Here is a 13,201-nt window from a genome sequence, read left to right on the forward strand (position 1 = left end):
TTCCCGGACCAGGGCTCGAACCCACGTCCCCTGCGTTGGCAGGCAGACTCCCAACCACTGTGCCACCAGGGAAGCCCAAGACGACTGCATTTAAAATCAGGCAACCTATGGCTTTCCCCAAACTAGGAACCCATTACTGTGTTGGCCATTCCGTCACAATTTTCCACCTCCTTCCTTTGTAACACCTCCGGGACTTTGTATTTCAGGGAAACATGCAGTAAACAGATTTTGGCTGGGCTGCAGCTGGTAATTCTTGTGCAGGCGACGTCCTGTGAGAAAATCCGAGCCTCAGCTGCAAATTTCTTCGTCCTGGTGCATGCGATCCGTTTGCTGTAGGAAGCAGAGGGATCGTATTTTCTTTCATGTTCTAACTCGTATTGTAAAATATATTACTGTTTTCTAAAAAAAATTATGAAAACATGCAGTTTCAGGTTCAATATAGATGAGCCAAGAGCTGAAGGCATTTGCCAAAAAAAAAAAAAAAGAAAAAAACTAACATGAACTCCGGGTATATACAACACATATCATGATTTGAGAGCAAATGCATGCCTATGGGTTGACATCGGCAATAATTCTTGGTACCAAGACATCCACCTAAGAGTAAGACACTCAACTGATAGGCTCTCCACGGTCAGCTAGGGAGGAGGATGAGAGGGTCCTGAAGGCATCTGCAGGAGGAAATGAAGCCTGCTGAGGATGCTTGCAAGAGACAAAGTGGAACATAATATCTTGTCTTCAAAGATTTCCAAAACAAGAGGCTGGGAGAGGAAGGAATCCAGTTGGCTTTGCTTTAGCTCTGTTGGTAGAGATGGCACATGGATAGATCACCAGCCCTTTCCAACGGTGAAAGGAACTCCCTTACAAACCTGCAAATGTCTTCATCGGCCAGGTCCAAAAAGGGCTGCATGTCCAGGAATTGTCCGTCGTCCATTTGATCCATACATTCAAGTAGATGGTTCATTAAGTTCACAAATTCTTTCAAAGGTTTACAGTCTCCTAGGGGTGTAGCCTTGTAAAATGATTGGAGTGAAGCTCTAGGAATACGGAGAAGGATGTTTCATCTCTGCTTAGGGCTTCAGGGGGTTAATGACCAGAGGAACACTGCATTGAGAAAGTCTGGGTGAAATGGGTCCCACAGCTCCTTCTACGTGGAAGATTTCACAATTCTGTGATTTATGTGCTAGTTGATGCCATCACTCACCCCCAGGTAATATGATGATTGGGTAGTAGGATATTCAATGTACCACAATCCCTTTCTTTGAAAAAAATGCATGAGATGCAAACATCCTTGTACGATGTGCTACAGTGGAATCTGATCTCATTATCTGATTTAAACTCAGAAGGAAATATCTAATCTAAGCTAATATGTTTTGACCAGTGTAATTTTCTTAGGGAAGATACAGTTTTCTAAGGTTTAATACTCTATTTTTAAATCTAAACTACTTTTTTAAAACACACAAAATATTATAGCCATATCACATTAGTTATCTGGATGTACACATTATACAATATAGAGTTATGAAAGTATTTCACTAGGTAAAAATTTGGGGGGAGCAGTAAAGCTTTTAATGATTTTTTTAAAAAATTCCAGGCGATAAGTACATCTGAATTTGGTAAGAAAGGAAGCTCGTGTTCTTTGATTTAACCTTATTGCACAGCCTGTTGAGAAGAAAAATATGCATTAGCATTCCTTTGGATGGAATTCCATTTATGAATCCTCCAATGTCAAAAATATAACAATGCAAAAAATACCCAGGTGAGTACTTTGCATGTTAAACTACACCATCAAAGCACCTTCCTATAGTTCTGTCATGATTTTATCCCTCCCTCTTTCCCCATTTTGTACTTTTTATGTCTTGGTCCATCTAGAGAAGCAACAAATAAGAAGCTTCATTTTTGGGGATTCAGAAAGCCCTTCTTCACTCCACAACACAGGAGTATATGCCTTGGATATTCATCTCAAGATTGGTGGAAACCTTTCCATCATGGATCCTCAATGGAAAACATAACTTTCAAACTCTTTTCTTTTTTTTTTCGTGGAAACTTAAAGCATTCCCTGCTTGAATTCACTGTGCCTACTGATCCGTTTCTGAAACTTTAGTTTTTCTTGGGACTCATTTACTTTCCCATCCAAGGGCTTACATTTCTTTACATCACCTCTTGGACTTACCCAAAGCCTTGCATATGTTAAATGCAAATAGTGATTTCTCAATATTTTTCAATGAATCACCTAAAAAGGTTGTAAAGAGAATAAGGAATGGAGGAGAGAAGAAAACACACAAAGAATCAGAGTTGGGATCTGGAGATCCATAGACTGTCTGGCTGGGGTTAGAACTACAGTGAACACACAGCAGGTAGATGGGATGTCAGGTGAATACGTTCATTTTTTGATGGAATGATGGATTATGTCATGCATAAAACAGATAGAACAGAACATAGCTCAAAGCATACATTTTAAAGAAAACTGATAGGAGTGTTTCGGAACATGTAATTTTCAGATTGTGTCGAAACCGACTACAAAAGCTCCTTTGCTTGAGACAAATCAATACTTTCAGAGTTCCTCTCTTTCTGATGGGAACACACTGTCCTCCCCAGGGCAAACTTGACTATTGTACACACAACCACATTCACAACGGACGAGAGAGCATCTTGATTAAGGGAAACTTCAGAGTGCTTGGAATTCAGAGAGGAAGGCGGAGTCTCGTCATCTCCATGTGCTTTTTGGCTTTTTCCAGAAAACTGTAACACAGTGGATCTTAAAGGAATTACGGATGTTTTTTCCTGTGGGCTTTCTTCCAACATCCTACACACAAACACAGCCACACAGACACACACCACAAACTATACACCAATGCCAGTCATAACCACTCAAAATAATCAGACATGTGAAATCTAACAAGAAAAATTCTTTTCATTTTTTTTTTTCTGTTTCCAATTGTGGAAACTTACTTCGCCAAGCCTAAATAGAATATTCGATTGAATTAATAAGACAGAGACTACCGTGTCTCTCGTCTTCATTTTGTCTTAACAGGTGGTTAGCACATGAATAGATGACTCTCTTTCAGACTCTCTCTCTGCCTCAGTTGCCTGTGAGTTCCTGGGTGATTTGTAGGTCTGATTTATTTACGCAGGGCTGCTGTTTTGCACTCCTCACAAATCCCCCATGGTCCTCAACTCCAAAGCTAACGAATTCTCAGCTCTGTTCACTTTCACTGCAGTTTGGATGTCACCGCACACAGAATAAGGATTCTTAACCGTAAAGGAGAAAACATGAAACTAATTCTTTATGAAGACAGCCTGGTTTAGGAAAACCAAACAACAGACTAGATACACAGGAACCTACTCCCCATCTTGGCACCCAAGGAACTTCAGTCTTCGGATGACAGATACTGTGATGAGATGAACACTGAATTACCCGAAAATTAAAGTTATAAGAACATACTGATCTTTTCTATTTTATAATCATTTCTTACACAGTAGCTTACTCCAAAATCACTATAACCGTAACATTCACAGGAGGTACAGTACTATTATTATTCATAACTGAGGTCACTCAATATTAAAAAGGTTGAAGGCTTTGCCAAGACAGTATGCAAAATAAACAACAGTGTCCAAACCAGCAGTGTCTCTGGCAACAAATGAAGCTATTACATGTCCTGGGGGCGAGACTGCACGAGTAAACAAGGAGGAGATTTCTGGACACCGACACATACTCTAGCGGACTAATTGCACCTCAACTTTCTATCTTGAACAGTTTGTTTGTAATGCTTATAATACACATGCCTAGCAAAGGGGTTTCTTAATACATCCTAAGTCATTTGGACTTGTTCTAATTGTGAAAAAAATTATAAATTGCTAACGGAATTGAGTTGAAACTCATGTTTTAGAAAATGACAAGTGTAAGGGGAAATTCTCTTCTTTAGAGAACAGTTTTTCTGATTTACTCAAACAAGTATAAGGCATACTAACCAAATAGCATTATTCATAATATATATAATTTCTAAACCCACCACAGGATTATTTTTCTATTGGTGAATCTCTTAAGCTGGGAGAGAGACACATGTTGTCAGAAATCTACTCTAGTTTAATCGTGTTCACAAAATACTAAATTCTTTTCAATTAATCCTTGTCAGGGAGCTATTTATTAAATAATCTTTCCTAATTATCTTCACTTACAAGCCACGTCTACACAACGTCAAAAATCCCCCGAAAGATGAAAATGGGAAGCATTTAATGATTTTCACATAGCTGTGTGCTGATGTGGATTGGCTAAAACATCTTTCTCACTGTGTTAACTTAGTCAACTTTTAGTTTTTGCCACTAAAACTAAACTTTGCCACTCTGCACACAACTTTGCCACTCTGCCTACAACTGAACTAGACTTTGCCACTCTGCATACAACTGAACTATTTGTGACTTGACGAAAAGAGAAAGGCAATTAATTTTTCCGTTATCTCACAGAAAAAAATAGTGCTATTGTCGTTGGATGTTCTCAGATCCTCTTCCAAGAAACGAATTTTAATGCTTTCTTGATGATTAATTTCTGTACGTCAAACAGGATGCTAAAAATCCATTTGACAACTCAGGCTAAAAAAGATAAAGCTTAGGAATAAAGCAGAACAAGATAATACTCTGCTCTTCTAAAAAAAAAATTCCGTTCCTGAAATAATGCCATTTGCAGCGACGTGGACGGAGCGAGAGATTATCATGCTAAGTGAAGTAAGTCAGACAAAGACAAATATGATATCACTTATATGTGGAATCTAAAATATGACACAAATGACCTTATCTACAAAACAGAAATAGACTCACAGACAGAGACAACAGACTTGTGGTTACCAAGGGGGAGGGGGATGGAGGAGGGTTGGATTGGGAGTTTGGAGTTAGCAGATGGAAACTATCATATATAGAATGGATAAACAACAAGGTCCTACTGTAGAGCACAGGGAACTATATTCAGTATCCTGTGATAAACCAAATGGAAATGAATATGAAAAAGAATATAGATGTATAACTGAGTCACTTTGCTGTATGGCAGAAATTAACACAACATTGTAAATCAACTATACCTTCTATTTTAAAAATGCCATTCCTCAAAATTCCCTTTTGTTAAAGCCATACTAGGAACTGTCAGAAGTGATGGATGCTTGGCCCCATTTCTTAAGCTGACCCCTCCAATACTACAGTAAATACTTATGTTATAGACAATACACATTTATTATGTACTGGACATTATATTAGACCCATATGCATATGCAAATTAGCTGAAAAGTTCTGGTTCTCTTTTCTAGTATTAACTATGCTCCACTAACATCAGATGACAGAGTCGTTACAGGTACAACATACCAGACAAAGCACTTCATATGGATTAATACCTTAAATCTCCCAGCTCATCTTTACTTTACACACAAGGAAACTGAGGCATGTACTAGCCAAGGAACTTGTCCATAATCACTCAACTGGTAAGGGAACAGGCTGGCATTTGCACCCTGGCAGGCAAGTTCCTGACCAATCCTCCAAGCTGAGCTGACGGAGTGAACCAAACTGACATTAGAAAGGGTACAGAAAAGGTATCTGCATCCCTCATGTTCACAGCAGCACTCTCCATAACAGTCAAGCAATGGAAACAACCTAAGTGTCCATCTCTGCATGGACAGGTAAAGAATTTGTGGTGCAGATACATAATGGAATATCACTGAGCCATAAAAAAAGGAAATTCCTGCTATTTGTGGCAACGTGGATGGACCTTGATGGCATTACGCTAAGTGAAATTAGTCAGAAAATGGCAAATACTGTATTCACTTCTATGTGGAATCTACACAAAAAACACATGATATCACTTATATGTAGAATCTTAAAAAAATATTACAAATGAACTTATTTACAAAACAGAAATAGAGTCACAGATGTAGAAAACAAACTCATGGTTACCAACAAGGGGGAAAGCGGGGGAGGGGTAAATTGGGAGATTGGGATTAACATATACACAACTGTATACAAAACAGGTAACTAATAAGGACCCACTGTAGAGCACAGGGAACTCTACTCAATTCTCTGTAATGACCTATATGGGAAAAGAATCTAAAAAAAGAGTGGATCTATGTATACGGATAACTGATTCACTTTGCTGTAGAGCAGAAACTAACACAACATTGTAAATCAGCTATACTCCAATAAAAAAATTGATTGAAAAAATAAAAAATAAACAAAAAACAAATAAAACCACCAAACTCGTAGAAAAAGAGATCAGATTTGTTGCAGCCAGAGGTGGAAGTAGAGGAATGGGGGATTGAATGAAGGGGGTTGAAAGGTACAAACATCCAGTTCCAAGACAAACAAGTACTAGGGGTATGATGTACAGCGTTGATGACTCTAGTTACCACTGCTCTATGAGATACAGCAAAAGTTGTAAAGAAAGTAAATCCTAAGACTTCTCATCACAAGGAAAATATCTTTTCCTTTTTTTCTTTTTCTCGTACCTATATGAGAAGACGTATGTTAGCTGAAACTACTGTGATCGTTTCACAATATGCGGAAGCCATACCATCATGCTGTCCCCCTTAAACTTGTACAGCAATGTATGTCAACTACATCTCAATAAAACCGGGGGCGGGTAAGAATTAACTGACATTCTGTCAAATAAATTCATCAATAAATTATTTTTTAAAAGGATAGAGAATCACTTTCCCCATAACAGATCAGATCTTGAGGTCTAGAGGGAAGGAATGGGGAGCCCAAAAGATTTTGCTAACACAGAAGAAGACATTTAGAGGTACAGCTGCCATCGTGAGGGACATTTTGTGGAGACAGATGAGAAAAGAGGACCATTTGGATGTTTTGCTCTATGCCATTCACTGACACCTACTCTGGACATCTGTTTTAGATGGCTGGGAAATCTTAAATGCCCGTTCATTATGTTCCTGTGTAAAATCAGTGTATCTTTTGAATATGACATTTAGTAAGAGTTGCCATAAATCTGTTCTAAAACGAGGAACCAAAAGTTGGGCATCTACTTTGTACAGGTTAAACCTCAAGTCTGCAAAATATCCACCCACCAACTGGAACCAACTTTGTCTCCTTGATATAATATTGCTTCTGTTTTATGTTTTGGTTTTTTGGCCACAAGGCATGTGGGATCTTAGCTCCCCGACCAGGGATCGAACCTGCACCCTCTGCATTGGAAGGCAAAGTCTTAACCACTGGACTGCCAGGGAAGTCCCTCCTTGATATATATAAGGGAAAGCAGCAAATTTTAACTACCCAGTGTTAAAATGAGTGTGTGTGCTGTTTTTTTTTTAACCAGTTATTCTGGAGGTCGAAAGGGTAACAAACAAATTAGCATCTCAGAATGGGTAGTAACTCAGAAAGCTCAGAACAACTCTTTAGTGATGTGTATGTTGTTTTCAATTAGGGTATTTATATTAAAGGCTGGCAAAACTCTATGAGTTTCCTGTTGTCGCTGTAACAAATTGCCACCAATGTTGTGGCTTCGAGTGGCAGATATTTAGGATCTTAGAGTTCTGAAGGTCAGAGTTCCACTGGGCTAAAATTGAAGGGTGGGCAGGGCTATGCTTCTTTCTGGGGCTCAAGGAGAGAACCCGTTTCTTGTCTTTTCCAGCTTTGACAGGCTTCAGGGTTCCTCGACTCCTGGCTCCGCCTTGTCCTCGAAGGCAGCAATGGCCACTGTGCCTTTTTTCCATTGCTTCCCTCTGGCCCTCATCACCTTTTCTGCTTCCTTATTCACAACAAAGAGTTTTTGTTATTAAATATGGACCCACCCAGATAAACCAGAATATATTCCCTCCATCTTAAAGTCAATGGATAAGCAAATATCATAACAACAGGGACAGAGTAAAGGGACAAAGTAGGTAATTAAATAGTTAATCCCACTAGGGGACTGTACGTAAAGAAAAAAGTATGGGAGACCCTGTAAGTTAATGATCACTCAAGAAAGCAGGCGTGCTGAACCACAAAGCCAAGCAGGCTTATTAGCAACAAAACCATGCAACAGAAGTACAAGACATGCCCCAAAACAATAAAAAAAAATGGTGGCATGAGACCCACATCCTGCCCAGTGAGCTCAGTAAGTTAACATGCTAGGACATGCTAGGACATGCTCTCTGCAGACATAAAAAACAATAATTTATGGAATGGTGACATTTCAAAGTGAAAGACCCTCACTGTACTGAGATCTGAAATAATTTTTCCATTGTGCCATGACAGTCCCAGCTTGACCATGTGGGGGACAAGAAAACTCCCCTGCCTGCTGTGGAGGAGGAGCTAAGGATGGAAGCCTGATGTCTACCCAAGAATGAGGAAGAAGGTGGTCTTCTCCCCCTCCCCACTTTTCCTTTGATTATAAAACTGCAGCCCACTAAGTTCTCAGTGGTGCACGGCATCCTCTCACCTACCTTCTTGTAAGCCTCACAAGTGTCCTATTCTAATAAATCACTTCTTATCTATCACTTTGCCTCTCGCTGAATTCTTTTTTTTCTTTTTAATATTTATTTATTTATTTGGCTGTGCTGGGTCTTAGTTGTAGCATGCAGGATCTAGTTCCCTGACCAGGGATTGAACCCAGGCCCCCTGCATTGGGAGCACGGACTCTTAACCACTGGACCACCAGGGAAGTCCCTCGCTGAATTCTTTCTGCACTGAGACATAAAGAACCGGAGCTCCTCAGAGCCCGCCTGAAAATGCCACCTAGCGGTTTCAATTCCATCAGCAACCTTCATCCCCTTGGCCCTGTAAGGTAACATATTCAAAGGTTCCAGGGATTAGGACGTGCCCTTCTTTGGAGAAGGCATTATTCTGCCTACAACAAGTCTCTGTGTGTCTCTCGAAATTAAGCATGCTTGTCTCTGTTGCCATGCCAACATGTGAAGCTTGACTAGCACAGGATAGGGACTCAGAACTATCATTGGTAGGGAAGTCAGATGGCCACACCGTTGGATGAATGCATCACGACAAATCTAAAAAAAATAACGGAGTACCAAAGTGGAATACTGAATTCCAAATAGCCCATACTGCTGTGCACACATTTAATGAAACGCACTGTTATGAATTAAGATATGCCCTAAAGCAAGGTCTTTGGAGAAATCAGCATGACGCCATAATTTCCATGTGTTATTGTACAAGTGGGGTTTATTCATTTAGTAATAACCAATAATTAAATATCTAAACCTCCATGTTGATTCACAAATGGATGCAAATCATCTATTTTTAAACCCTCAAAACTCCTGACCCAACAGGCTGTGACTTTCTGTTTCTGTAAACACACGGGCATATAGCTTCCCTCACCAGCAAAATTCCATTATTTATCTATTGTAGGGAGATCAAAGTTACCTATTCAGCCCCTATTAGATTTCTGATTCTCCCGCCAAGATGGTGTGAGATATCGCGTGCCAGAGTGCGCTAAAAAGCCCAGAGGAATCAACAGGTAGCACTGCCTTTATTCTTAAATTTAGATTGCTTCTCTATTCGGCACCTTTTTTCACGTGTTTCTATTCCCAAATTCCTATTCAATCCTGAACCACAAAGAAACGGCCGAATCGTTTATTGGTTCAATCCACACAATTGCACATCTGTGGGTCTGTCATCAAGGAAGCTACTGATTTGTCTTCCTGGGCGGTGTAACTGTACCCCGACCTCTCAGAAGCAGGCATTCTATTTGAAGTGCATTCCTTGTTTGGAAGGTTAACGCTATAAAGTCACCGGTTCAGAGACACCAGCATATCAAATTTATCATGAAAGCAAATTTTTTTTTTTAAAAGATTTTTGTTTGATGTGGACCATTTTTTAACATCTTTATTGAATTTGTTACAATATTGCTTCTGTTTTATGTTTGTTTGTTTGGTTTTCTTTTTTGGCCGTGAAGCATGTGGGATCCTAGCTCCCCGACCAGGGATCAAACCGCACCCCCTGCATTGGAAGACAAAGTCTTAACCACTGGCCCGCCAGGGAAGTCCCATGAAAGCAATTTTAATCCTTTACCCTGTTTTGTTTCCACCACCCTGTCTTCGTTTCTTTTTATTCCTTTCTTTGAATAGTTCATGATGAGAAAGACCACGACCCAGGTGGCTTTGAAATGAGAACTCTAATTGGTTTGGGGCGGGGTTATCCATCCTCTTACATATGCACCAAGCAGCTACTGCGGGCTACTGCGCACTAGGGCAGCTCAGCACAGGGCATGGAAGTAAGGCGTCCAGTGTCAGTTTAACCCCTTGAACCCTATTCAAGACCTAGACTTTACAAGGTAATTGTGAGATCTGTCACCATAGTGACAATAGCCACATGCCAGCCGCTACTAACATAATGAAGCTCAACCCTTTCACTTTCCCTGGGCATTCTTTGTCATCTCCCTAACAGACGCCCCGGTCCTGGTTTCTCAAGAAAGGTACCCACGCCACCTCTTTGCATCTGCACGGAGCAAGAACAATATGGCAGATGCGATCTGACTTTGGAGATCACTGAATAATGTCATCGTTTATGGCAGACTTTCAGCCAAAGCTCACTGACAAACATCTCCCAAGGATTAAAGGCAAAAAAAGGAAAAGAAATGTCTGCATGAAAGTTACCAAGGACAAGGACACACTTCAGTTTCTATAGTAGACAGTGATGGCTATGATTCCTCTCAATTACTTTTTTTTAAGTTCCAGGAAGATTTCATTCTATGTTTTTCCTTCTCCTTGTATAAAAAACAGCACATGCAAACAAGAAATGACAAATGGACTTTCATTGTAGACTGCCTTGAGTCTGGTTGGTCTGGTTAGCAAACATCTTAATTTGAGGGCTACATGAACAAGGAGATATCCGAGTTTTACTAGTATTGGATTAAGTTCATATATGGGACATGATTGTTTTCACAGATTTTCACTGTTGTGTTATCCAAGAGAAAAGGGGCATTTTGTTTAAGCAAGAAAATCATTTTTCTAACGTAGTTAGAATCATCTGATGACACACATTTGCCATTTGATTGCAGTGAATATTGGCAGGAAATAAAGTCCAAATTTATATCAACAACATGGATTCTAAACAAACAAGTCCAATTGTTTTATCAAATATCCCTTGCTTGTGTATTTAAGACAATCAGTGGTTCCTTTTAAGACTCAAAAAGTGCTAATATCTTAAGGCATTAAAGCCAAAGGAACCATTCCTTACATAATTTTCAGGTGCCCACGTCAGCAGGCTAATGTTCTTAACTCTACTAGTTTCTCTAGATCCATTCCTTTTTTTTTTTTTTTTTTAACATCTTTCTTGGAGTATAATTGCTTTACAATGGTGTGTTAGTTTCTGCTTTATAACAAAGTAAATCGGTTATACATATACATATGTTCCCATATCTCCTCCCTCTTGCGTCTCCCTCCCTCCCACCCTCCCTATCCCACCCCTCTAGGTGGACACAAAGCACCAAGCTGATCTCCCTGTGCTATGCGGCTCCTTCCCACTAGCTATCTATTTTACGTTTGGTAGTGTATCTATGTCCATGCCACTCTCTCACTTTGTCACAGCTTACCCTTCCCCCTCCCCGTGTCCTCAAGTCCATTCTCTAGTAGGTCTGTGTCTTTATTCCCGTCTTACCACTAGGTTCTTCATGACTTTTTTTTTTTCCCCTTAGATTCCATATATATGTGTTAGCATACTGTATTTGTCATACAGAGTGAAGTAAGTCAGAAAGAGAAAAACAAATAGATCCATTCCTTTACAGATGATTCAGGTATAACATAGAAGACTATATGCTCACACTGGTTATCACCTGCAAATAAAGACTACAGCAATGCTAAAAAGGCAATATACGGAAAGAATTAAGTCATTAATTATGATACTCTCCATCGATTAGACACTGCGTAAATTCAAGTCGAACAAATGGTACGGTACTGAGATAACTGAATACGAAAAAAAAAATGAATGGTTATAGAAAATATCATGCACAGGACATTATACAACCCTCTTGGCAAATTTGAGGCTGAGCAAGCAGGTGTTTTCTGTTTAGAATAAGTACTTACCATCCTCCGTGGGCACATAGATATTCAAATAAAGGCAGTCTTCATTCTGATCTTGAACGTAGGTCATCAGAGTATCCAGATTGGCAGTAAACCAGATGGGCAGCATGTCATGCAAGAGAGACCGCTCATCCAGGTGCTGGGGGCACACGGCAGCAAACTGAGTGGCGTTCCGAACCCCAGTCCATGAGGAGGGGGGTTCCGGGGGCTGAAACCGCCTTTCCCCAGTAGGAGGCGAGGCATAAGGGACCCCCAAGTATTGCTCCACTGGACCCAAAATCTCATTGGGCAGCGGTGTTCTCAAGCCCCGGATTTTGCCGTAATTGGTGTTGACCACAGGATACTGCGCCTGGCTGTCGATGAGCGTGAACTTGATGGCCAGGGCGGTGATCCACAGCAGGACATTGGAGTTCACCATGACACAGACCGGGGTGAAGACCAGCGGAAGCCATAACAGTCCCTGGGGTCTCGACATGGTTCACCACCACATCCGCGGGCGTCCGTGCGATGCAACTCCAAGCAAAGCAAGCTGTGAAGGGAGCCTGCAGAGAGAGACGGCTTTCCAGGGACCAAAACCCTGGAGAGGGGAAGGGCTTGCTAGGAAGCCTCTCCGATGGGTCATAGACAGAGCCCAAGGTTAACAACAAACCCGGCGGTTTTCTCGGCAGCCCATCACGGGACAGCAGCCCTCTCTTAATCCTGGTGCCGAATTCCAGCCCGTGCGAGGCTCCAAGGAAGCGGTGACCGTCCAACACCTCCCCGGGGCAACGATCACTTAGGAGAACTCCAAGGCAGAGCGGTCAGCCTAATGGGAGAAAAAAGCAGACAAGGATAAGGAAGGCAAGACCACTGCCACCGATGGCGTTTGTTGTGTCTTCCATGCAACCCCCAACATCACGCAAGGAAATTCTCATTCACCGATGAATTTGTATAGCGGCATCTGCGGGCAGTAGAATTTCGCCAGATAATCGCCTGTCTTAATTTCTACAGTGAGTCCCATCAGCGAGAACGATGCCAGTACTCCGGAAACACTCAAGTCTTTGTTGAATGAACAAACACACCGCCAAAAGTTACACACATTGCACAGATAACTGTACTGATGTCTCCTAATTGCACTATTATTGATAATGTTGGCCCATCAATGGATAGGCACTCCCAAAACACTGTTTCTCAGATGTTTAAGAGAACTGTCATTTTAT

The 13,201-nt window shown here is 40.9% G+C and overlaps 1 protein-coding gene across 2 annotated transcripts in view; it reads right to left on the minus strand.

Annotated features, from left to right (window-relative positions):
- LOC133081565 (neuroligin-4, X-linked) overlaps positions 1 to 12,765 on the minus strand; it is a 256,189-nt gene extending 243,424 nt beyond the window's left edge. For both annotated transcript variants that reach the window (XM_061177759.1, XM_061177758.1), the window contains exon 1: positions 12,006 to 12,765. In XM_061177759.1, coding sequence (XP_061033742.1) covers positions 12,006 to 12,477 — 472 coding nt within the window. In that variant the 5' untranslated portion in view covers positions 12,478 to 12,765. The remainder of the gene's footprint in view (positions 1 to 12,005) is intronic.
- Positions 12,766 to 13,201: the final 436 nt, after the last annotated feature.

This window comes from Eubalaena glacialis, chromosome X (genome assembly GCF_028564815.1).
Source record: "Eubalaena glacialis isolate mEubGla1 chromosome X, mEubGla1.1.hap2.+ XY, whole genome shotgun sequence".
In the NCBI taxonomy this organism is placed as follows: Eukaryota; Metazoa; Chordata; class Mammalia; order Artiodactyla; family Balaenidae; genus Eubalaena; species Eubalaena glacialis.